Source organism: Hippoglossus hippoglossus, chromosome 13, assembly GCF_009819705.1.
Source record: "Hippoglossus hippoglossus isolate fHipHip1 chromosome 13, fHipHip1.pri, whole genome shotgun sequence".
Lineage (NCBI taxonomy): Eukaryota > Metazoa > Chordata > Actinopteri > Pleuronectiformes > Pleuronectidae > Hippoglossus > Hippoglossus hippoglossus.
In genome coordinates, this window is record NC_047163.1 from 10,874,070 (window position 1) to 10,901,086 (window position 27,017).

At 42.6% G+C, this 27,017-nt stretch overlaps 1 protein-coding gene across 1 annotated transcript; it reads right to left on the reverse strand.

Annotated features, from left to right (window-relative positions):
• Window positions 1-1,199: 1,199 nt before the first annotated feature.
• On the reverse strand, window positions 1,200-26,340 carry ttc9b (tetratricopeptide repeat domain 9B). Its single transcript, XM_034603937.1, has 3 exons — window positions 25,245-26,340; window positions 6,748-6,930; window positions 1,200-5,989 (listed from the first exon to the last, which is right to left on the reverse strand). The coding sequence occupies exons 1-3, from the start codon at window positions 25,717-25,719 to the stop codon at window positions 5,895-5,897; spliced, it is 753 nt and encodes a 250-aa protein (XP_034459828.1). The 5' UTR covers window positions 25,720-26,340; the 3' UTR covers window positions 1,200-5,894.
• Between the last annotated feature and the right edge of the window lie 677 nt (window positions 26,341-27,017).

Consider the following 27,017-nt stretch of genomic DNA (forward strand, 5'->3'; position numbering starts at 1 on the left):
CTGCTGTGCGTGTCAGTTGGACTGCCAATCAAACACCCGTCAAGACGCCAGCCAGTTACCTAGCAACCTCTCCTCACTTCCATGGCGATGCTATTAAAAGCAACGGCAAAGAAAACGGTGGGGGGGGGGGAAAAACATGGGATGACGGGCCTCAAAATGAAAGTGAGGAAGAGAGAGAGGTGTTAAAGAGCCAACAGCCAGGATTCTCACACACACACGCAGGAGTATTTCTGTTCTGTGCTTTTGTCCATTTTAGCTGAGAGGACTCTCTCACATGCTAATCGCCTTTCTCTGTAACAGTTTATCCACCACATTTCCTTTCTTCTATCAGTCAGATCGTTCCTCTTTTTCCTTTTCGGTTTGATGATATGGAAATGTATGTGAGACAGTGCTGACTCCTTCTGAATCTCAAAATGTTGACTTCAAGATTCAGGGAGCGACAGGAATAAGGAGAGGTGAAAGAAGAAAGGGAAGGAGGACAAATAGGAAAGGAAACAGACTCTCTGTGTGTGTGTTGTGTGTGTGTGTTTGTGTATTATGTGTACTTTTGAAGTGAACAGCTCTCCAGATTGCCTGCCAGTTGGTGCGTCCTCAGATCTACAGACTGATTTCCTTTACTCCTTGACTGAATCTCCGTCAGATCATTTCATTGTTTCGTGGTTTCTAAATGATCTGTGCAGTAAATATATCATAATGAATCTGAGCTAAGTGACACAGTTGATGAATAAAGTATTCAAGGGTGAAATATTTTAAATGCCGTTACGATCAATCAGATCCTGAAAGTTTTCGATATCAGTCCGTTTACTAGTTAAACATAGTAGTACATAGTAACATAGTAAACTCTAGCAGCTTTGTCAAGTCAGTTATTAATGCTTATCTCAGTGAGGGTTTGTTGACTATACATTTATAACAAAAGAGTATGTGGAAATGGAAATGGAGGAGGAAAGATTAATGTTTGGAGCTTCACTTTTACTTAAAAGTAAAGTTTCCCAGATTCACTGTGGAGGGTTTAAACATATATTAAAATTGGTTAAGTAAAACTGGAGATAACATCTTTTATTTTAATTCCTCACGTACGACTTCCTAAACAAAACCTGGCGCCTACATTACCCACAATTCCACTTAACAGGATTCTCTCCTGTTAAGTGAAAGTGACAATTGTGACCACACAACAACAACATCAACAACACTCTGGTTTGTTTGAAACTTTATTCATAATCTTTATTTACCAATCAATAGTGCATTCCCGGGCTAGCAGTTCAGTAAAACCAGTGCCATTACGCCTGGTGGATGTTTGGATGTTGAATGGAAAAAAAAGAGAAAGGCCTCATAGGGAGCGAGGCGAGATAAAAGCGCGGTCATAGCCATGACGTCCCCAGCTTCAGGTTTTATTTATTTTTTTATATATATATTTTGTCTCCATCAACACAGAAACAAACAGGATGGAGGTTGGCAGCTGTGAGGAGCAGCTCTGCGCTCTGGTACCAGTTCCTCAGAGTTCTCGTTCACTCCTGTGTTTTACTGCGTCTTTTACTGTGCAGAAACAGACGCTAGTGGGGGGGGGGGGGTCAAAGGTCATTCAGATGGGTAAAGGTCGGGGTTGGGAAGGTTCAAAGGGCATTGCACGTACTCTGAGCTGATTTTGGATCCCTTCGACAAAAAGGGACGTCAACAGAAATACCAACAAATACAGACACAGTCACGAAGCAGCTCTGTGGGAGGAGCCGTGGTAAAATTCTCTTTTCTACCTCTTGAATTTCTTTTCTGCCAATAAAGTAAGTCAAAAAAGTAAAGCTTTTCACAACCATAAAACTTTCCTTTTTTGTTGTATTTTTTTTTGTACAATTGTATCATATATTCACAGAAAAAACTACTTTGACATTTGACAAACATTCACCTCAAATGACATCAACGTAAAAAGAAGCAGAAAATAACACAGCCAGTAGTTCTACTTTTTTCCTTTTCTTTTTTGTTGTGCTTTTTGTTTATTTTTCAAAGCTACACTGACGCAGACATCAGGCGTCTCTATTTCTATGTGCACAGACAGCGCATTGTCAGATTACTCCTATGATAACAGCCTTCCGCTGAGTCGCCTCTGCCATTAATCAAACAGAATCAAATGAATCAAACAGCCTGAGATGAACCTGCTCAGCTATAGTTATCTCTGGACGCTCGTGGCGCACGTTGAGCCAGAATGACTTTGCACAGCGAGACAGAAACAAGATGGCGGACTGGTGCCATGAAGAGAGCACCATGGGAGGAGACCTAACCCCGAGGGGCCAGCGGGTGAGTAGACTGAGCTCAGGCAGCCATGGAGACGGAGCCTGCAGGTGCCGCTCCTCCCTGTTGTTTGTTGATTTATCTCCTCCGGGAAAACCATGCAGGCCCAGAGAGAGACACAGAGAACAGAGGCACGTCGGGAGAGAGGACGGCTCCTGCATCTGGGGTTTCAGTCCTCATCCAACCCACAGCCGGGTGATAAAAATCTGTTATTCCACTTGAGTCCGTTATTTAATTGGTGCTTATGTTATTAATCGTAATGGGAAATGTCAAACAAATATATATTTTAGCAAAAACAGCAAGATAACTCAAAGGAATCGTTCAACTTGTTTACAGTCTTCATGCTGTGCAAAGCCAATCCTCTCCACAGACATCACAGTGGTATCAATCCTTTTATTCTAACTCTCTGCAAGAAAACAAATCATTTTATTTCCCAAATGTTGTACTTGTCCTTTAAGAAAATATCATGTTCCTTCACAGCCATTAAGAGCATGAAATATAATTTATATATTTATTATATTATTAAAAGTTACATTTTACTATGTTGATACACTTTATGGCTAAAACTATGTGGACGCCCCCGTTTGCAAAGTCTGTGCTGTTATGAGTCACACCTTTTGTTTTCCTGCAGTGACAAGTCGAATTGTCCGCTGGGAAAATATCCACGGCTGTGTCTGAAATCACTGTAATATACTTTATACTGAACTACATTTCCTCTCATCATTTTAATTGTATCTGAAATTAGAATGTGATATTCATAAACTATTTAACTATTGTAAAATGGAAGAAAAATAGCAATGATTCACAATAACAATTTACTGCTCAATATAGAGAGATTCTCGAGATTCTATTACAATGGGAGGAACCAGGGCGTGATTTCAGTAACAGCTCAATAAATGTGGGAACAGTAACTAAAGAAGGAATCCAAAAGTTTGTGAACCACTGTTTTAGACAATGGAGTGCTTTCGTACATAGATAGTTTAGTCGAAGTTGAGTGTGGAACCACCTGCCCTGACCTCAACCACATCCAAAACCTTTGGGATGAACTGGAATACCGACTGGGATCCAGGACCCAACGTACAAATGATCTAGTGGCTGAATTGAAGTTTGGGTAATGAGATGTTCAGCTATCACTTTGTGCCGGCTGTTGCTCAGGAGATAGAGGAGCTCGTCCACTAACCAGAAGGTCGGTGGTTCGATCCCTGGCTCCTCAAGTCCACATGCTGAAAGACAGTGAACCCCAAATTGCCGGCAGTGTGTAAGTGTGGCTGGTACTGAAAAGTCCTTTGAGTGGTCGATAGAATAGCTCTATATAAATAAAGGGCTTAATGTTGACATACTTTTAGCCATATAGTGTATGATGATAAATAAGCTCTAAACTTTTCTATGTATCTCCACGGCCACAGTGAAGCTGCAGCCGCTCCGCTGCGGCTGACAGTGGCCTACTTCTCCCTCCACTGGAGCGACTCTGTATCATGCAGGTCTCTTCGACACATGGTGCCGTCTCTCCAGGGTCCCATTGACACACTTTGGTCTCTGTTTCCCTCCCAGCAGGTCACTGGCAAAAAAGTAAGGAGGGGAAATCTTTTACTGCAACTCTCTCTAAATTTCCTCCTCCAGCTCTGTTTGAAATTCTTCAGCAGAGGAATAACCTTTAATATCTCGCAGTGACTTTAATTCAACCTTCTTTTTTTCAGATATATGCGATACCTTATTGTACTGCTTTGATCGGTCTGTCGATGGCAGAATGGATAAAATAGAGGTATGAGCACATCGTTGAGTGGCAGCATGCCATGTCAGAAAGCAATAGAGCACATGTAATCCCCTCCCTAACATCTGAAGTAACTCCCTGGAGCCAAACGTTACATGCAGGAGGTGGGCTTGCACACGGGAAAGAGGAAATTGGGTTTCATGGAATCGGAGACGAGGGGAATTCAGGTCATGCTTTCAGAAATCATCAGTCCCACCTCCTGCAGAACAGGGCGGGCGGGTTTAAGCCTGTGGTAAAGCTAATAGAATAGCAATGTCTGTATTAGCAATGTTTCAGCTTCACAAATTTACAAGAGAATCGCTGGCAAATATTTAGCTAGTCATGGACATCCACAAACCATATTATCGGTATAGTGTCTAATGCTTATGTTGTGTGTTACAGTGTCTGTCCGTCTGTTTCCATACATTGGTATTTTATTTATCGACATACGGAAAACTGAAAGAGAATCTCTGGAAGAATCTCAAATGGCTCACTCTTGTTGAAGTGCACTATAAGCTGAGTGCTCCGTGGTGGTTGTTCGGACTGTCGGGACAGAAGCGTGTGATTGTTTCCCTGCACTAACGCCGCCCAGAGTCTCCTCGGCGTATTGTCGATGTCTGGGAAGCTTCAGCATTAGCGATAAAAGGTCGGACCTCGGTTAAGAAGAAAGTGTTTTCTCGCCGTGAACCGCTTAAAGAGTGGATCTCCATCTAAGCCAATGGCAGGTTGATGGAACACCGATCCCATTGGCTATTTTCCATTGTGACATCATTGACGGGAGAACAGGGGGGGAGGAGGGAGGGAGGGAGTGTCAACAACATCAACAACAACACGCGACCCAGGAGGGGCTTCGGACAACAGATTCAAGACACACCAGTTTTCCACAATAGCACACCATATCAATTAGGTACTACTGAGTATGATGAACACCGAAAGCAAATAAAAAAAAAAAAACCCTAGTGACGGATTACAAACACTTGAATTAGCCCTTGAATAGAAACAACAGTCCAGAAAGAGAGATACATGGCATCTAGGAGAGACAAGTGAGACAGAAGAGCGATAGATTAAGCACAGAGGAAGGCTTCTTCTCTACTCGATGAAAGATTTCTAGTCTGTCCCACAGTCTGGATATAAGGGCCCTCGGGTGCCCTGTTGGGGTATAGGATGTACAATCAAACTGGGCTATGGTCTTGATATGTGTCACACCCCCCCCCCCCCCCCCCCACCTCACTATCCCCACGCTCATGGCCGAACTTCCTCCACACACACTCCTGCCCTCCTCCCGGTGTGGTCGAGTTTCCCAGCCCTGATTTTCTCCTCAAGAGTTCCAGATAAGAAGGAGAGAGAGAGAGAGAGAGAGAGAGAGAGAGAGAGAGAGAGAGAGAGAGAAGGCCAAGAGAAAAAGAGCAAGAGAGCAGAGACAAAATGCTTTTCATGTTTTTAAAACTTTTACTAAATCACGCAAATGTCCATTATTTGTATGTGTTGAAGCTCCCTTTTCAGTCCGCCGCGATGATGTTTCATATGAGTATAATACAGCATTTTTCTTGTATTTTTTTGTTGTTGTTGTTTTCTTTTTTACGTTTGCTTGACTGTCTGCGTCTAAGGGAAGATGAACCACAGCACCTGAGGGAGAAAAAGGGAGAAGAGGAGGGAAGAGAGGGATGAAGGGGATGTGCCGCAGACAGCTCTTGATATGTCTCCCGCTTCAGTTCATCGCTGGCAGGTGATTGGGTCGGTCCCTTCCGTCTGTGGGCTGTGCTGCTGTCAGTAGTCGATGGAGGAGGCGGAGAGAGGGAGGGGCCATCCGGGACTGTTCGTAGGGTCAGGGGTGGGCGGGTCAGGAGGGTGAAAAGGTCGAGGGTCAGCCCTGGGTCTCTTTGCCCATCTCTCGATCCCGCTGTCCGCTCTTGCTCATCTTCATCTCCGTCAGCTGGATGTACCGGAGCACGTTGGTGTCTGCGATGGATGTGAGGCAGAAAGTAAAAGATTTATATTTGAATTCATGTCATTTACTAATGCAGCTAAATTAAACCTTCTTTCATGTTAGAAAAAAAATAAAGGCACAAAGTTATGACCATAGACTGTATATAAATATACAAAGATGGACAACATCACGCCTCCCTAAAAGAGAAGCCAAAATTTCCTGATCACCCCCTGGTGGCTGGCTGCTGTAGAGGTCATATACTCCACCTCCTCCGTGTTAGTGGATGACGCAAAGACAAAGAGACGCGTCATCCATCTTTATATATATATACAGTCTATGGTTATGACAGAGCTGAAATGTGACAAAGGTTTACAGAAGTAAAAGTGTCGTTCATCACTCATTTTCTCCATTAACATTTCAGAAAATACCAAATAAAGAGTTTTAAATCTTGAACCACCTATGAAACATAACAAAATGTATCCAAAGAAAAAACAAAACAGACATTTTAGGTGAAAAAGCAAAGGTTAAGACAAAATACTTAATGTTTATATGAAATTATCACCACATTCAGGGAAACTTTTCCTGATATTAAAAACAGAGCTTGCAAGAAGGTCACTATAGCTGTAAGACACTAGGGTGTGATTTATTGTTTTCATTCTTGTGTAAATAACAAACATGGTTACCACCTCCATGGATAGTTTGAAATCTAAATAGTTTGTATATTCAATGTGCACAAACAGGCATACAGATTTTTTTTCTCTTTTATGTGCCTGTATTTAAATATCCTCACCTGATGGTTCGCGGTTCTTGGCGTCACGCAGGTAACGTAGGGCACATTCGTAGTCACCCAGGTGATAGAAGGCGATGCCGGCTCGGTACATGGCCTTGAAGTGGTCTCTCTGGTGGCTCAGCACCTTCAGACAGTACTCCTTCACTCTCTCGTAGTTTACCAGCTCGGACTGCAACAGACACGCTGCAGGAGAGGAGGAGAGGGAACAAGTCAGTAGTGTGTAGGAGGAAACTTTATAAAATGTTGTTCATGATGGTTTATTTCGATTTTACAGCTTCCTCCCACAGTCCAAAGACATGCAGAGTGGGGTTCGGTTAATTGGAGACTAAAAGAGGATAAGCAGGATAGATAATGATGCACTTGTGCAACTTCAAGCGAAGTTTAAACGACAACTAGATCCCGTGAGTGAAAAAACAGAGACGGGGATATTTTTGCTGACTTCACACTCTGTGTCTTTTAATAGAGCCTCCGTGAAATTTATCCTCCACAGTACTTCCTCAGGATGGCAGTGAGCAGACTATAAATAGCCATCACTAATGTTCCACAGAGAAGACAAAGAAAAAAACTTTTGTGCCAGCAGTAATGTCTCTGCACTGCTGTTGAACTCTGCTGGTAAAATATGAGAATGGGGAGAAAATGAGCTCAAGAGTGACGGAGTGAATAACTCTCCTGACTTAGCAGATGTGTGGTAAGAACTGAGGGCAGCCGAGGACAATGGAGGAAAAGAAGGGTAGCACACACACACACACACACACACACACACACACACACACACACACACACACACACACACACACACACACACACACACACACACACACACACACACACACACACACACACACACACACACACACACACACACACACCTTTTAAAAGTCTGCTAATGTCTCAGATATCTGATCACTCAAACACTGATCCTCTGACAATCACAGCCACTCAAGGTTTTGTTCACCTCATTTCTCCCCCCCCCCCCCCCTCGTCACTCCTTTACTCCCTGCCAGTTTCTTAATCTATCTAATGAGAAATCAAAAAACAATTTCCCTTCTGCTGTCGTATCTCCTCCAGCACGCCGACCCAATCCCACCCCAACCTTTTTCTCTCTGATCCCACTCCCTCCTTCCCACAGTCCTTCCGCTCTCTCTCTCTCTCTCCTCCGAGTCTGCCCTTGACACTCAGACAGCGTTGTGAACAACATGAGTCAGGGACCGTTTGCTTGGAGGCAGAGTGAGTCAGGATCGAGAGATAGCGAGGGGAGAGAGAGAGAGGAGCAGAATTAGTGTGTATGGGAGGATGAGGGGTGAAGGAGAGGAGAGATATGTGAGACTAAAAGGCGATGAGGAGGAGGAGTGTGTCAGAAATAGTTAGTAGGGGTGTGTGTGTGTGTGTGAGGCTGAGGAAGATGGACAGCTTCGACAAAAGCGAATGCAGTGAGAAGTGGTTAAGGATCAAGAATTTCATCAGATGAGCAGGACTAATGGAGCTCCCTCTCTCTCTCTCTCAGACCCAGACCTTGCCTGTCAACTACACAAGTGCAAAGCGCTAAATAATTCATCATGGACATCGGGGGACGAACCAATTCAATAACAATCAGTGTATATTGGTATTTAGTGGTCGAAGTAGCAAAAGTGTGTGTTGGGTGTACTTCGTGTGTGTGTGTGTGTGTGTGTGTGTGTGTGTGTGTGTGTGTGTGTGTGTGTGGAGTCACTGCCTCAAGACATGAACTTTGCATGCGATTATAAATGCAGTGGGGCTCTTGAAATTGTGAATGTTTATGAATGGACTATTTGAGTAAGTCCTTTATATTTTGCCGTTTATCCTCCTAAATAAGTTTGACGACTATATAATCTGTTGCCCAAATGAACTTCTTGGTTAATTTGGTGAGGAAAATGTGGATTATGTTGATGGTTATGTCACCCATGACTCAGTAAATAAATTAGACAAAAATTATTGCTAAATTACATTTTTAAAGCTCCCTCTTTTTTTGATTTTGAATGAACTTGTATATTTTGGGTTAAATCTGAGATGTACAATGTGATTAGGGGATTCTATATAAAAGTAAGATAAACTGTATCAACTATTAATATCTAGAATAATAGTAATAGTAAGAACAAAAATAAGCCTGTGACTGTTTTCTGTGAAGCTGGTGACTCAGCACAGAGCAGGAAGGTCGAAGTAATTTCCCGTTTTCAGTGATTGTAAGTCTGCTTAGCCCCGAACGCTGGGAATCACCTCGGATGCCCTCTACCTCTCCTACACACCTCTCCACAGACTCCACTCCTCTATTTGTTTTTACATCCAGGCAGCAACAACACAGCTTCTCTCATCCCTCCACACGCACAAACACGCACGCACACGCACATGCACGCGCACACACACACACACACACACACACACACACACACACACCCATTATCGCCCTCCAGCAGTGGACGTGAGCCGAGCTTTCAGAGGATTCAGTTACAGTCCATAATGGGCTAATGGCTGGTGCAGTTCACTGAGACTCACACATGCGATACACATGATACACAGCATACACAGTCACCAATGACACAGACAGAGGCACAACACAGTTACACAGGGGACGGCAAACACACAAGCGGGGGGTAAACAGGGTTCGACGATTCAACCAGGCACAGATGCACCACAGACAAACACAGAATCGCTAATGGACGACTTGAAACTTTATTTGAGGTGGACGATGTTTAAAAGATACACAAAACACACACACAAAAGCAGCGTGCACGAGCGATGACTGGCCGGCCGCACCCTACCGGACCATTAGGCAGATGGATGGCACGCCAGAGGGAATGTAGAGTGTGGTGAGATGCATTAAGGGTGTGATAATGGCAGGATCATCAGAGCAGGCCAGGCTACAGACAGACAGAGGCACAGTAAAAACAACGCTGGAGCCGTGGGGTCCTATTCACTGAGGGACGAGTCAGGGTTTCTGTTTGTGTCTTAAAAGAGTGAAGTGGTTTGGGAAAAGATTAACATGCGTAAAGCAGAGAAAAGAGATCTCTGCGGGAAAAGTTATTCCGTTTTTAGACTTTCCTCAAATCTTTGCTTTTTGTCTTTTAAATTACAGGATAGTTTTACTTCATCGATCAGTAGATTTCTCACATTGTCATATAAACCATATACATTGGGAAACAAGGGAAATACAAAGTTCACTAAGTGTTTTTGTTTGTGTTATTTATGACTTATGAGGCTGTTATAAGCTCATGGTCGTCGTAAATATTATGAAAAACTTTAGTTTACCCTATTTTCTCTTTCAAATCTTGACTGCAACTGTTCACATAAGAAAAAATCTTTAATTACAAATAGTACAGTGTAAAATAACACGTTATTCTGTAAAAGAAAATGTGAACATAACTGGATGTTGGAATATGAAACAGCCGAGGACTCAAACATTGAAGGGCTCTTAGATTTCTATAACAAATAACTTTGACTACACCAGCCTTGTATCAGCAGGAATCATGTTGTTATTGGTCGATTCTGCAACTGTAGAGCTCCACCCAGTGTCAACGTTCAGTGTCAGCACAGGAAGTAATAATGTGTCTTATGTGTAAAGAGACAGACTGTACAACTGAGAATGTGGTGGATGGGCATTGTAGTATAGCAGATTGTGATGGGGACAGATCAGTCATTAATGTTCTGGTTTTTATTTAACTGTAAATCATCTGTGATCTCATCAAAGGTTATTTGTTTTAACTACAATCATTTTCTAAACGTTACCAAACATTAGTTTCCACGTATGAAGACAGAACTAATATATTAGCATTTCTCATTAAATGCAATCCTAGGTTTTGGTTTTGCAGAATAGTCCAATATCAGTGCTGTTGTTGACTGTGCGCAAAGGGTTAAAGTTAATCGGCTAATCCTCAGAACATTAATCTTGGAAATTGATTAATATTTTCAGTCATTCTTCAAGAAAAAATGCTAAACATGAATTGGCTCCATAATGTGAGGATCTGCTGATTTAGAAGAAACTTAGACTGGTTAATTATAATGGATGTTTTTACCCTATTTAAATGACTTTTGGACACAGTCCGTCACATCCATTTTGTGTGTCCATGATCAATTTCCTGAAACCCTGCCAGTTGCTGGGCTTCTGATCCAACCCTGAATCTCTCTATGAAATGTAATCCCACTTTGAAACTGATTTTTGTTTTGATTAAAGATGCAGTATTCCCACAGCTTGTCCATGAACATGTGCGATGAGAGAGCAGGACTGATGAGATGTGAAACTGCACAAAGGAAACAAAGTGGTGATAGATGTGTCTGATCGGGTGCCTTCATTAGAGGACGGGCACAGAAGAATACGCCGAGGCCTTTTTGATGCTGCGACATTGGCTTTGTGTGCGCACCCATTTAGTGTCAATGTCAAGCGTTTCTTTCTCATTTCTTTTTCCATGGAAACACTGGCACATTTCAAGAAGGGGCAGATGTAGACAAATACCAGGAAAGCGGAAAAATCTGTATCTGAGAATGAATATGAATTTCTAAGAAAGCCCAACAGGTGCAAAGGCAGCCTTCAAGTGTGAGCGTGTGTGAATGTGGACAAGTGTGTGTTCATGTGTGTGTGTGCCTCTCATTCGACTTGAATGTGGAATCAGAGGTGCGGGGAGTGGGAGTGGTTAACACATGCTCAGGACCCCCACTGGCTTGCCTGAAGCATCGTGTCTGAAAGAACAGAGCCTGCATAGAGACTCGCTTTCATTTAGCAGACAGAGCGACTGTGAGGAATGAAAGGCAGGGAGGAAAGAGAGACAGGGGGCGAGTGAGGACAGAGACAACACTGACAAAATAAAAATCCAGAAACAACCGAGGAAAACTGAATTTGTGAGGTGACGACAACAAGAGAAGCGAAAACGAAGGGGAAGCAGCAGACGGAGCGAGCAGAGGAAGTGTGAAAATACTCTTTCCCTATTCTTTCATGCCACATCTTTTTTTTCATGCTGTAGTCCATTTCTTTCCCGACGTCATTATCTCCCCTGTGGACCAATGACCATCCCCTGTCTTCACACCAGGTGAGACGCCACGATCCGGCTAATTTAAAGCCACTCGTGTCGCTGGTGATTAGTCTGCTGTCCATCACCTTGTAATTAGTTCTGCGGGAGGATAATGGCAGATGGAGATACCCATCGCTCTCACTCACACACGCAGAGACGCACAGTCCTCACACGTCCCTTCAACAGCCTCCATCTTTGACACTCGTCCTCCATTTCTTCCCAGACTTTGTCCCATCTTCGGAGCACAGGCCATTGCCCTCCTCTCACCTTTTCCCAGATCTACTGTCTCTACTTTACAAATGTCATTCTCCTGCAACAGACTTATATTCAGACACAAAATGAGCCGTGGTGAAATCGCCTCACTCATACATCTCGGAGCAAAATCTGATCCAAACATGATGACGTCGCGGCTCGCAGGCCTCTCCGGTCCCACTAAGAATAGCGCCACCCAGAGCGATTTTTGCGAATGCCTTGTACTTTGCTTTTGCAGTTTGCTGTAATCACAGGGGCTGACATGACACAGCATTCACGCCACCTTCACCAGCCACCACCTGCATTTTCAGCCACGTTCTCGGCCCCTTTGTTCCAACTGCAAATCAACTTTTACCTTCTCACCCTGGCACCGTTTGTCTTGTCTTAATTTCACAGAGGCTTCAATGATGAGACCGCATTTAGGTTTAAATTTCCTCTTCTGGCATCAATAAAGTTAGTCATAAAGATTTGATCATGTTTTATCTGTTTCAGGAGGCAGGAGACGATGAGTTTGTTATCTTACATCACCAATTTGTGATGTAGGAAAATATGCTCTTCTTCCTTACAGGAAATACTAACAATGACGACTGTGATTTATTAGGACACAGTGGTGATAAGAAGCTCATTTTGTTTCACCTCAGATAAATTGTGCAGATGAGCTGTTTCATTGTGTCACAGCAGCAGACGACTAATGCTGCTCCATATGGTGTTAGTAATAATTACTCACTTTCATTGCTCATGTTTGACTATGTGCATCTCCTCTGGGGACAGAGGGAAAAGCAAAGCACCGGGACCAGCTTTATAAATGAGTCAATGAGTGGGAATGAAGACAGATCGGAGATGTGAGATTTGTACATTTGTGTGGATTTTGGAGGAAAGGTGATTGATTTACCTCCATTGCTTAGCTTACATTCAAGCTATGATTCAACATTTTGGGGTACTGTGCTTTTTCATTTTCTTGCCAAGATTTTGGTAAGCTTGGCTTATGACCCCACTGAAAATCCGACTCAATTTCTTGAGATTTTACAAATTCAACTAAGATTTAACTTTTTTTAAAGGAGCATTTCAATGTATGTTGCACAGCAAATGTTGCTAATTCAGGCTAATCAAATGATTTACTATATAGCTTACATCGAATAATGATTTTGGAATAATAAACACTTCCAAGTAGGATTAACAGAAGGGTTTCCTGTTATTCCCAGATAGCATACGGATGTGGGCCACTTCAGGCAATGATGCAGCACTTCTGACCTTCTTATTAGAGGTTGGTAAGGTTTTTGGTAAGGTGTAATCTTTATGTGAACCTAAAGTGGCCCATGTAGTAAATGGTGACTATATGGCCCAAATAGCACAAATCGAATTTGGGCCACCTTTGGTTGATATGCGGTATTGCTATGGCTTACTTGTGGCCCAGATCTGGCAAACAGGAGTGGACCGCTCAAGTGCCATCATTCCTTGTGGTATGTGTACCCGGATGTGGGTTGTGGGCTAAATATGGATCAAAACTATTTTGCTATATGGGATTGAGCTAAAAATACATGAATGCACCATTAGCACAAGGATTAAAAACACAAACTGCTAGCTAGCTAACTTTCTATTTCTAAAATCCCCCTCACACATCTCATGCTAAATAATTAACAGACGACATGTTGTTGTTTCAATTGACACAAAACCCAAAGAAAGTATAAGAATAAAATATTGCATTTTCTTTTTTCACAGGGGATGTTTGTTAATGATAAACTTTAGAATTGCTGGGAGCCATTTTTTATTTCCATCAGACAGAGCGAGACTAATGATAGCCCCGTTAGCTTGTTGGCTGCTGACTGTAGCTTCACTTAAATTAAAGTATTACCTATCCTCTCAGGCAGAAAGTGAATTAGCATATTTCTCTAAATGAAACTAGTGATTCTATTCCTCCTTATGTGTTGCTTAATTAACCTCACAGCTTTTGTCTTGTCATCCCTGTAAACCCCCCCCGACTTGTTGAGTTCCTCATATAACTGGCTCCGCTGCTCATGCCTGGAAACTGTATATTTACAATCTATTTACAATCTCTGGGATTACCCCGTGTCCAGATGTCTCTCAGGAGGTAGAGCAGGGTCTACTAGAAGGTTGATGGTTCAATCCCTGGTATTGCCCCTGCCTGTACTGGCAGTGTGAGTGATGAAGCACCAAAACCAACTCCTCTTATAGTTTATTATTTACTGTACGGTCCTCAGTCATACAGCATGCTGAGTGTTTCCACCTTTTACCGCACACCCTTGTCCTCAAACCCAGACTCGTGCATCACAAAGGTCCTGACTGTGCCCATCTTATACCCTCCTCCACTGCTCTGCTCTCCTAAAATAGTCGCTGATTCAGGATTAATGCTCATCTACTTAAATATTTATACAAGTGAGGAAGCTATCTTCTCAACGACTTTGCCGGAGATGAAATCATTTATTGCTCTCCCTTGCACTTCACAGTTTCAAGAACTTGGGCTGAGCAATTTCCTCTCTTCAGTAATATACAGTAATGCTGTAGTTGGACCTTATGGGGTTTTCTTTAGGACTCAAAAGGAAATGAAGAGCAGTTCACAAAGTTATGATTATATTATTACTACTGGTGTATTTATGTTATAGCCTTAGGTGCCTCAGGGACAAATGAGGAACCAGTACTATTACCTAATTCTCCTGAGTAAAAACAGACATTCAAATAGTAGATAAGTGAGGTTTAATAAATCTTAAGAGAGACTTCTATCGAGGTTATATCTGCACTTGAACTCCTTGACAGGGATATAATTTTGTTGTGGCCCTTAGCTAGGCCATTATGTGATTGGGGATGTCAGCTGTGGACACTAGGCAGACTTGTGCCTTTAGCTCAGCAGATCATTGGCTACTGTCCTCTGCTGCTGTCAGACACATCGCTTCTAAAACCTGACCACACACACACACTAAGGTCAAATATTGTCAAGTACAATTAAGGCTGTGTTTGCTCATATTGATCCACTTCTGTCTGTGGATAATCTACTGTATGTACAGTTGATTTGATGAACATGCTTTGTGCATTATAGCAGCAATAAGAAAGATGGGGGTGTTTGGACGGGTCTACAGTAAGTGCTGCCAAATGGTTTGGCTGAGAATTTCATGGAGTCAGGCTTAATCTGCGAGCTTGAAGAGCTTCCCACTAACCTGAAGCAAATGAATGGCTAAAGAATGAGATTTCATCATCTCTGAAACTGCCACAGCCATGTCTGAAGGCTGAACAACACACAGTATGGAGAGCATCCAGCAGCAGAGAACATGGACCAGAGCTTATTCCAAACAACTAAGCAATAAATACATATCAATATTGTCCTGTACAAGAACTAATAATGAAAAGAAACCATCCATTTTACCTCCTCTCAACCGCTTTGAATAACTTGCTTGTGCAAACAAACTGTGCTCACACAAATCATCACAGAGTTTTTAGCTTATACGGAGAAGCACAAGTTTTTAAAAGTTGTGTTCCTGCTTACTTGATACATTTCCAAGTCTAAAAAATGTATTCTGCTAAATGCATCAATATTCTCCCTACAGCACAGTGGTAGGTGTGAACGATAAGTCTGTGGGCTGTAGAACCAAAACATAAAGTGTGTTGCTATCCACGCATTTGACATTTAAATTTTGGAAGAGCTGTGGAGATAAAAAATGAAATTCAACAAAGTGCAACTGAAACAGATTTGTCGATTAAATCTTAACATATGAACATGACTTCTAAATGAAGAGACGAATAATTAAGGCAGGCAAAGACACCATTTCTTTGTCTAAGTATGTTGGAACATCTGTTGAATTAATACCTTACATAACATAAATGTCATTTTCCCATCACCTGACTCTAATATCCAGATGATAGTAGCAGATGGAAACACATTTTCTATAGGGTGCCATAAAGTAGAGGGGAACTGCACAGATCATTTTCCGTGGGTTCATCACAACAAGTGACTCTTTTTTTTAATCTACAAATATTAATTGAATCCATTGTTAAAATAGAATTCAGCATTTCAATTATCACTGTACATTTCAAATAACTTAGTTTCTTTTCAAAATGTGAAACAGCACCAGCTAAGATCAAATCTAATAAATCTTCTCGGCTGAGGTTCACCCTCATCTTAACCTTTTCGTCAAGGACAAGGACGAGTTTTCACCTTCAACCCCCGGCAGGACATGTAATGAGACATTCCGTGTCAGGCCGAGTGAGGGAAGCTCAGGGCAGTGACCAACATGGCTTCTTATCAGCACGGAGCTGTACGGATAAATATAAATAGCCAATTGGTTTAGTGGGCTCTGTCCGCTGGAGCGCGGGGGTGTTAGATATGCCCAAATAGCTTCAGCAAATTCTCATTACTGATCTGGCTTATAGAGGACGAATACTCTGCATTTCTCCATCAGACTTTCGCTCGCTCTCGCTCGCTCTCTCTCTCTCTCTCTCTCTCTCTCTCTCAGGAAAGGGCATCTGTCTCAGTATTCTCTCGACTTTCAACTGCAGACTAAAAAAAGCCTTGATGGCCACTTTCAGTTATTCATTATTTTGCAGTCAGCATATCAACGTATATTAACCTGGTTTGGTATCTTAGCAGTTTAATAGATTTTTTTCACTTCAGAAACTCTTTACATCCTCAAAGGCTTAGAACAACTTTGTCAAAACTCTGCAATCCCAAACTTTATGCTGAGATGTTATTCTATCTTGCTGCCTCGCTTATCCTGCTATCTTATGAAGCAATTATAGAGTATGATAGTTATTAAAGCATCTGACCTCGATACCAATTAACATGTGTTTGATAGTCTTGTAATTTGTATTTTCTTTGGCACTTTGTGCTAGTACATCTGGTTTTCTTCCTATATAAACATTAATTTGATATTTTTTAATGAGATCTCTTTGCAGGTGCTTTTGTTGTTTTTTTATCTCACAAGCACAATCACTATTCCTGTTATGAATAAGCCCAGATCTGTAATCTTGTACAAATAAACAGAACTATATTTAGGTGAAAAATTGTAGTTTGTTAGCATGTTGACACAGAAAACTAATTCAGTGAACACATCAAATACTGAACCTGCTAAAACATGTTAGTGTTGTCATTATGATGTTATAGCAACCTGACATCAGCATTTAACTTAAAGCTCTAGTGTTGTTTATTTACAGTGTTGTTGTCTCTGTTGACTCTTGTGTTAGCTCTGTGTTTTTCTTATTGTTCTGCTCTACTGGCCTAATTTTAAGGATTGAAACATGTAACGGAGCACATTTGGGAACAATATAGCGCTTTACCACAAATGCTATTATGTGTTACAGTAAAAAAAAAAGTGGCTTTTGCTTTTCTTGTACTGTCTCCCTCTCCACCTCTCCCTGGCTCCCTGTCTGTCGCCTCTCCTCCCTTTCTTCCTGACTGATGACTGAATCTTATTTACTGTTTTGACGGGAGTCGTCTGGGCCTGTCAGGGCTGGGATATAAAACTGTTTGGTCTGGATTGGATTCCTAAGCATTGTCTCCTCCACAATTGGAGTAAAACCACGAATGCAGCTCTGAGAGCCCTCCCTTAAACACTTAGAGGTCATAGCGACGAGCAGTTCCCTCCTCTCGTTCCCTCCTTGTCACTCTCCTTTACAGCCGTACCCTCCCTCCTCTGTCGTATAATCCCCTCATATTTAAGAGTTCTGTCCGGTCTTTCTCGCTCCCTTGGTTTTACTCCCTCCCCCCATTTCAGCCTATGCATCTTTTCTACTGACTCACCCCTTCCCCCATCCTCCAGAGCTCTCCCTCTCTCTCGGCTGTGAGGTAATGCAGAGGGCTGGTATTGTGGGGACAGTACAGTGTGAGTGGTACAGTAGAGGGAGTGCCAGTCGTACCCCCAACAGCAACGCCACGCCATCTGCAGCTCTGGCACACAACGTTTCCACGCCACCAATGGCAGCCGTGCATGCACAGAGGGGGAGGAAAAAACCAAACCTCCCCCCATCCTCCGTCTCACCCTCACATGGCATCTCTTTCTCCGACACTGCTCAGTGCGTTTCTTCCCCACAAACCAACTTCCTTTCCCAACTGCTTATTAAACCCTGCCTTCTCCTCGTCGTAACCCCTCTATTTTACATCCTTCTGCCCATCTCCTTTCCTCCCCACGCTCCCCTTCTTCCTTTATCTCCTCTCATGCGCTCCACCACCTCCCCTGGTGAAGGAGCTGGCAGGAGATGAAAGGGAGTTTTTCTGTTGTGCTATTGTGAGTGACTGTTCACCAGGATTGGGTTAGTGTGGACTGGTGAAATCGCTCCGCCTGTGGTGTTACACGTCGACAATGTTTTTCTGATGCCGGCTCAGCAGCTTCTATCTGAAGCACGACCGGGCTTCAAGGTTGTGATGTGGTAAATGTTCGAGGAAGTGGAGCGTCAGTTATGATGGTTCTACGACAAAGGAAGGGCCATCGATAGCAGATGTTGATGTCACCCACAGGCTCATTAAATGTCCATTTAGAGCCTGTAATTGTATGTCACGGTTCATAAATTCATTGATGGCCTCAGTCAGATGTCGCTGTGACTCAATGCAGGACACGTGTCAGGACATAAACACGTTCAGATAAGGTCTTACAATATGAGGCAACTCAAAATGATGTGATTTTGCAATAACTCTGGGCAGAGACGAATAATAATGATATTGTTGCTGCGTTCAGGGCAAAATAAAAGTCACTAAACAGGTTAGGAAACGATTACATCTTGTTATCCTTCATGAATGCTACCAGGGTGAGGGTTAGTTTGAAACAGCCGCTGGTGCAGGCACAGACCTATATTTGACCATTTGATAAGTAGAGACTCCAGGGGTTAGGTAACAAATTTCATTTTCATTTATTTGATTATTTGACAGAGACAATGCTCATTAATCAACAGAAAAATGACATATAAATGAGCCAGAGTTAGCTCAACAGGCTATTTTTCATCTGTTGTCCCTGGTAAGTTTTTAAAATGGAAACCTAAAATTAAAATAAAATGACTTGTTATAGGCAACGCATACAAGCAATTTATACAGACTAATATTGAGACAGGTACAATGCATGTACCAATAAGTAACAACACAACATATGAGACAAAGCACAGTATTATCAATATGTCTTCAGCTGACCAGTAAAAGAACAATAAGTATTTACTTCTCTTATCTGCATTGGCAACAGGTTCCAAATGAATGGGTTCATTTGCAAATTGATTGGGTTGGAGTTAGGTAAGGGTTAGGATTGTCTTGACCCTGCTGACTGTGCTGTTCTCTTAGAAAAAGTGCTGCTCGTAGATGCACAGTATGATTGTGTGTGTGAATGTCTGTACTGTAAAGTGCTTTGAGTGGTCATCAAGACAAGCGCTATATACATGCAGACCATTTACAAGTATCTCCTAGGTGGAATGGCAGGATCCTTTCACCTCCTGGCAGGATACAAGGTAAGTGAAGACAGGGTTAGGGTTACAGGCAGGGTTAGGGTTCAGGGTTAGGGTAACCCCCGCCTGACTCTACAGTTCTGATCAGCTCTAATGTGCATTTTAATGTTTTTCAGGTCTTTGTATGGAAAGCTCTCTGACTGCTTTCATAGCACAGACACAGTTAGCGACTAACTGGCGAACATAGTAAAACAAGAAGAAGCTCAAAACTAATGTTTTCACTCCTGTGTTTCATCTAAATTGTACAAACCGTAGTTTTCTTTACCCTAGAATGGGCCCTTTATACTTAAATACTTTATATTTACATCTGGAGTGGGTCCTCTCTACGGAGGCCGCCATTTATTTTTTTACAGTAGCCCAAACTGGACAAACTTAACACCTTTTGAGTTTTTATGACAACTGAAGGCTACCACAGGTTCTCTTTCGTGTTTGGAAAGGGAGGGTGAGGTGAGGGGTATTCAGCTGCAACATGCAACTTCACCAATAGATGTCACTAAATTCTACAGCCATGAGTGGGTGGAAATGGCTGGATCATCATCATATTCAAGGCGAGTGGAGCAGCAGCAGCTGAATAAAAAGGTGGATGGTGTTACAAAACGAACAGTGGCACTCATCCCCTCCTGCTGTGTCTGTCCCAAGGCCACGACTTATGACTCATTCACTGAGCGAGTCAGAAGGAACAAAGTGAGATTTCAGGCAGAGATCAAAATGAGCCGAATCACAACATCCCGCTGCCTTTTTTATTCCCTGTACACTGTACAGCTTCTAAACTGCTTAGTGCGAGTCTGTCTGAATGTGCAGTTTTAGGAAAGTGCTGTTGCTGGTGTCCAGAGTGCTGCCTCACGATCGATACCAAGAAAAAGAGCAAAGCAAACCACAGTATCATCTGTTATTTTTGTGTGTGTGTGTGTGTTGGTGATGGTGGGTGGATGGGTGAGGCGGACAGGCAGGGAGTCTGCCTCTGGCCAACATGTTGCAACACAGTGAGCTGCAACAGACACAGTCGGTGGTGGTGGTGGTATAACCCATTTAGATACAGCCTTGCAGGGACACAGACTCGGGGTGTCTCTATAACAAGGCCACAAAATAGGACATTCATCATCTCTCTGTTTGACACAATCAGGTGATGTTACTGTTTGTGCCAGTACTTATTTCTCAATTACTCACATCAACTTCCCTACTTTATATTAAAAACTTATATTTTCTCTGTTTCCATCCTCTCTTTCATTTCTTCTCTCTGTTCTGCTCTTATCCTTCTTTCATATTTCTTCTCAGCTTACATCAAAAAGTCTCATCCACATTTAAAAAAGTTGCTGTAACTGACATAGGACACCAATGAGAGAAGTGAATCTAGAGTAAATCCTGCATAATCAATGTTAATATAAACATACTCTCAGCAAAATGTACTTAATTCGCACATAATGAAGACAAATGGTACAAAACACTAATGGATTATTATTAAGTGTAAGTTTGATTTACTATTGAGGAAGTTGATGCCTATAGTTTAATCTGGGACCGCAACTAACGACTTTCCTAAATGATTGTTTATCAATTTTGTCAATAAAGAAAATACTGAACAATACCAGTTATAATTCTTCACAGCCCAAGGTTACAGCACCAACTGTGAAAAAATGCAACAAATATTCAGTTTGATATCATGCATGACAAAGAAAAACATTAAATTCTCACGTTTCAGACGTTGGAACTAGTGAGTGTTTCACATTTTAGCTTGAAATTTATGTATATTTAATTTGGAATAGTTGCAGCTGTAGTTAAATCCGAAGGCAATAATACTATTACATAATATTATCATAGGTTTGGTTTGGAAATATTCAAGTGCAAATACCTCAAAGTTGTATTTAGGTAAAGTAATTGTAAACGTACGTATTATGTTGCCCACTACAAAGCAAACAAAAGAAAAATCTTCATCATCACAACGCAGTCGAGACGAAAAGAAGACACAAGTGCGCACACACAATGCACAATCAGCAAGGGGTACTTAAAGAACAGCACTGAAGGCAACTCCCATTCCCACACACTTACGCTCACGTGTGTGTGTGTGTGTGTGTGTGTGTGTGTGTGTGTGTGTGTGTGTGTGTGTGTGTGTGTGTGTGTGTGTGTGTGTGTGTGTGTGTGTGTGTGATGCTGCTTGTTGCTCTCCCAACATACGTCAGAGCCACAGACAACCGACCAATCAAACGGCAGCTCCTCACTCATAAGCACTCTGCAAACTCTGGGTAACCAGGTGGAGCCGCACAACAAAGACCTGCAGCTGGATCACAACACACCAGCCCGACAGTGACTGAACACCGTGTGATCATTTATTAACATGATCATCTTAAATGTCTAAACAGTCTCTTTAATACTCCTTTAAATATTAACGGCCTTTGAATATGATATAACATGTCTATTGGGAGGGAAGTGGATTAAGAAAAACTAATTAAGATATGGAGAGATGGAATGGGAGATTATCACAGCATAATTTACTGTAAATACATAATATTATGATACTTTCAACTGTGTTTTGTTGAAGAGACCTTAATCTTAATAAGACTACCTAGTTAAATAACAGGTTATATATAGTGTATATACTCAATTATAAAGGTAAAACACAAGAGTTTATCTATCACAGTGAGTTAGATGTATTTTTGTGCTTTTGTTGAACTAATTGCTAGAATTCTCAAAAGAAATTCAATGCTGTGAAAAGGATTTTGGAATTTACATGTTTAGATTCTTGTCCATCAAACAATGTAAGATCACAATCAATCTGATACTGATTGAATTTTGTTTAGTTTTTTTAGTTTATTGTACTTTGTGCTGTATTTTTTCAAATATTTGAGATTTAAGTAAAGTTTATTTGTATTATTAATTTGGGCTCAAAAGCTGTGAACTAAAATATCTTTGAATTAGTTTTGTCGCAACATGTTGACCTGAACAACAACCTGAAGACTATTTAAAAAGTTGAGTCTTCCAAGTTAGAAAAGGCTTTTCCATATATTTCTTACTGACATAATGAAAAGACCCAAACCAACAATCAAATGTATTCTCTTACTCTAACGACTATTACCTGTGTAATCAAAGCCTGATATATAATTCCTTAATGCCATAGAGCTCCAATGCTGCCTGTACAAATAATATTTAGACTGTTTACCGTGCCAGTATTTGTGGAGTAACTCCCATTTATACCGTAAATACTCAGAGAACCAAGTGTACATTCATCATCCATAGCCTAAAATGGTCCCCAACAAATGCGCAGTTCACTGTCTGATTCACATCTTCAGGGTCAGAGACAGACGGACATATTGTTTGCTCCGGTCTCTTCATTGAAATTGGTGACGTTATTTTGAATGACGCCAGCAACAGGAGTAAAGGCTCACGTAACACTGTCGTCCGTGTGAGCCCAGTCATTGTAAGGTCAGGTTTAGGTGAGGTTTCTTTGTGTGTGTGTACACGTGTGTGAGTGCGCATGTGCACACCCTCTTGCTGGAAGCAGCAGCGAGCGGCGGGTATGAGCAGTATTAATACAACAGCAGGGAAATGGCCCAGTCATGGTTGCCATGGTAAATATGGCCCCCTGTCGCGTGCTAGCGGTCCCTTACTCCCCCTCCGCTGCTCTCCACTGTTCTCCTCCATGCTGGTTTTTCCTCTAATACCACTCTGACTTATTTCTCTGCTCTGGTCTTTTTTTTTTAATACCATATCTGCTCCCTCCTTCCTCTTCCTTCCCTAATTCCCTTCCTTTTTCTCCCTTATTTCAGTCCCCCTTCCCCCCATTTTTTCCGCCTTCCCTCCCCCATCCTTCCTTCACGCGACAGTGGCCTCCCTGCAGGCTTCAGACAGGCCCAAAACTGCTGCACAGAACGAGGCGACCTTCAATGCATCATGGCAGGCCGACCGGGCAGCGCCTGGCACATCAGCCCGAGACACAACATCACTACTGCCCCCGCCGTGCCACGCTCGTGACCCACAAATCTCACAGTTCACATCGGTACTGGTCTGACATATAACTACTGTAGTGCCTGCGTGCGCCATTCTTCTTCATCATCATCATCATCATCATCATCTCCCTCTGGATGCAAACATACATCATGATCTGAGCTCACACTAAGGCCATGATTAAAATTTTACAGCTGAGTAGTTCAGTTTTATAATAACTACAACAATAACGTCTGTATTTATTACTACAGTAAATACACATCCTTGTGGTTTAAATCATCAACATGACAAACGTAATTACAAATTTCTCTCTGATTAATCTGTGATGTTGAGTGAAAATTAAGCTCAAGTACCCATTATGATGAACAGTATGTAAATAATTTGATTATCTTTCTCCAGCTCTGACATTGTACGCTACAAGCAATGAAGAGAAACGTGGTGAAGCATATCTAAGATAAACAGCAGGTCTTACTACCTTCACCCTGTGTCATGATATCATAAACATAAATGTTCATTCTTGAATGGTAAAATGCTGTTGGAAGAAATCCAACAGCATTTTTATTTTAAATATGAAAATGTGCTTATTTGCTATTTCGCCCCATTTTCTGAGACAGTGAACACAACATCTTTGTGTTTCTGATAGATAGAACAGGCTGTTGTTAACTTGGGCTTTGGGAAATAAAGATTTGTTCCACTTAATCGACACGGAGCACTAAATCGATTGAAAAAATAATTGTCCAACCTACTGATAATAATAAATACTGTGTTTGTTAGCTGCAGCGTTACAGTTTACTGAAAAACAGAAGGATTTTCAAGCAATAATAAGACACCTGATGTTAGATTTTGGTGGTCCAAACTAAACTATTAGTTGATTAATCGATTAGTCATTCAACCCTTTACACAATGTTTTAAGCAAACAATACAGCGTGAGGTTTTATAGCTTTGTTAAATGTTTATTTAATTTTTTTTAAATGAATATCTGTAGTTGTTCAAATAAAACATTGTGTTTTGTAAGTCGTTGTTATGTTTTGTGATTCATTGTTGTGATTTGCACTTCAGGGCCACCGTTCTATTCAGAATCAACTCACAATTAAAGATCGAATACTTGAAAAAATTTAAAATAAAAGGTTATTGCAGCTCTATTTTAATAAGCTTGTTTTCGGAGCCCCCTCATTATTAAAGGTTTGAACTCAGGCACTGACAAGATCAACAATGCTAGAAGAGTAGAGTCAGTGTTTTCTAACAGAGTATCTGCAGAGTGGGGCCATCAGACACAACCTGACATCACCCTTTTTTTGGCTGCTGACGCTACAACACAACAGTCTTGGCCCAGACATAATGGAAATGTATAGATTTCACATTGCATGACACTTTTGTCCCTGGGAGTATTTATTTTTGTTGTTGTGTATTTTCTTTGTCTCGAACTTGCACAGCGGTGGGCAGAGCGTTCACTTAAATGACTGGAAAAGGCGGCTGTGTGCGGAGGAAACCCATTGAGAGGCTGTGGGGGAGCCTGGAAGAGGCATGGAAAAGATAAGATGTGCTAATTTAATTTGTGACATTTCTCTAATGTCACGCAAATGGCCTCACAATAGGCCACATGATGCTCTAATGTGGTCAGACGAGGCAACACCCCCCCCACAGGAAACCTGCAGCTCAAAGACACACTGTGATCCATCTCTGCGTCTCTCACAGATTAACACCAGGGTTGTTCCACCTGCCTCTGAGCTCCGGCACCTGCAGGTACGGGCTATTCCGTGAACCCGGTGAACCGGAACGAACGACCGTGTCAGCAGCACCAGGGCTCCAGAGGTGGGGGTGTTTTTGGGGGGGGGGGGGGGGGTACACACCGGGTATGCGGCTCACCTGTCAGGCTGTCGTAGCACTCGATCTCGGTGATCTCCACGGATCTCCGCTGCTCCTCGGTCATCTTGGAGGTGGCTTGGCTCAGCAGGTTGACCTCGGAGCCCGTCGTCCCGTCCGCGACGTGCACCCCCTTCAGCTGCAGCAGCGCCCGGTGGTACTTGCCTATCGCCTCCCGGAATTTCTTCTCCTTGTAGCAGCGGTGACCCTCCGCCTTGAAGTCGATGGCTTTCTGGATCTTCGCCTCCATGTCCATCTCAGCCGAGCCGGCTCGGTTCCCAGCGCCGCCTGCTCCGTCTCCCCCCGCGGCGGCGGCTGCTGCCAGGCTCCGGCCGCCGGTCTCCGGGTAGCTCTTCAGGCTCTTGATCTGGTGCTGCTTCGCCTCCATGTCTCTTAGTGAAAGCGCCTGGAGCGGACCATGGTGCTCGGGCACGAAGGTGTGTTTCTTCGGGGACGACGGGAGCAGCGTGCTGTGCATAAAGTATGGAGGGACGGAGCGGCGAGCACGGCGGGGCAGGCACCGGGGAGAAGTCCAGCCTCGGAATCAGAGATCCGGTCCGAAGCGTGTGCTTTACGAAGGATGATAAAAATTAAAAGTGAGGGATATTTGTGGTTATAAACAGGTGAACAGGGTCTGAAGAGCGGACAGAAACACCCCGAGTCTCCTCATCATCAGGTTTTTAACCGTGAAGGAGGAAGAAGGAAAAAACCGAGAGTGCTCGCGCTGGTCGTCTCGCGGAGGGATGCTCGGTGGATTTCTATGGCAGCGGCCGCCTCCGAGGCACGCGCAGCATCAGCACCACACACACACACAACCCCTCCTCCCCCCGACTGCAAAGCATTGTGGGGGAAAAAAAGAGAAGTCGTGAGGCGTTGCTGCAGTCCAGATTTTACATCGCGAAAACACGACAATAAAACACACACGCAGGAATTAACGACTGAAAAAACACGTCATTCTCTAATCCATTAAAAGTAAACACGCAGGTGGATTATAAAGTTATACTTGTGTTCACATAAATACAAATATTTACACATTTATTAGACTATGAAACAGATTCCTCCTCAGTGATATATTCCCCTTATATTCACTACATTTAAAAAAACCAGCTGCAGCTTAACTGAATAACCTCAGGCCTGTAAAAGATGACGTCACTCCAACTGTTTGTAAGTGAGTCCTCATCGCAACAGTAAAAAGAGAATCAGACTTTGATTCAGCTCTGACTTCAGCTGATGTTCACATTATAAACATCCGATCAGGTGAGTTGAGCTCAGGAGGTCTTCAGCTGGTGATGGAGACAGACAGCAGGAGGCTGCAGGGACAAGAGCAGGAGGAGGAGAGAGCGTCCTCAAGAGGACAGAGTGTCAATTACACCCAGTTTAAAGGGATAGTTCACCCAAAAGTGAAAATGCACTCATAATCTACTCACCACTATGACGATGGAGGGGACGGGTGAAGTGTTTGAGTCCACAAAACCCTTCTGGAGTTTCAGGGGTAAACAGCGTTGCAGCCAAATCCAATACAATTGAGGTAAATGGTGACCGATTCTTCAAATGTAAAAAAACAGAAAAAAAAACATAGAATGCCTCCATACTGCTCCTGTGGTGTCATCAAAGTGGCATCATTTACACATTGTCTGTTGTTATCCTCCTCCGGAGCCACTTCCGGGCTAAAAACATGGTGTAAATGACCTCGTTTGGAGTCGAACTTGGGGTTTACAGACACTTGGATGACACCACAGGAGCAGTATGGAGGTATTGTATGTTTTTTTCTGTTGT

What these genes read in the sequence shown, in the direction of transcription:
- ttc9b (XM_034603937.1), bottom strand. Translation starts at nt 25,719, where the DNA reads ATGCACAGCACGCTGCTCCCGTCGTCCCCGAAGAAACACACCTTCGTG. An exon ending in GTGCTACGACAGCCTGACAG is followed by an intron (nt 6,931 to 25,244) that starts GTGAGCCGCATA and finishes CCTCTCCTGCAG; the next exon opens with CGTGTCTGTTGCAGTCCGAG. An exon ending in CAAGAACCGCGAACCATCAG is followed by an intron (nt 5,990 to 6,747) that starts GTGAGGATATTT and finishes CATCCATCGCAG; the next exon opens with ACACCAACGTGCTCCGGTAC.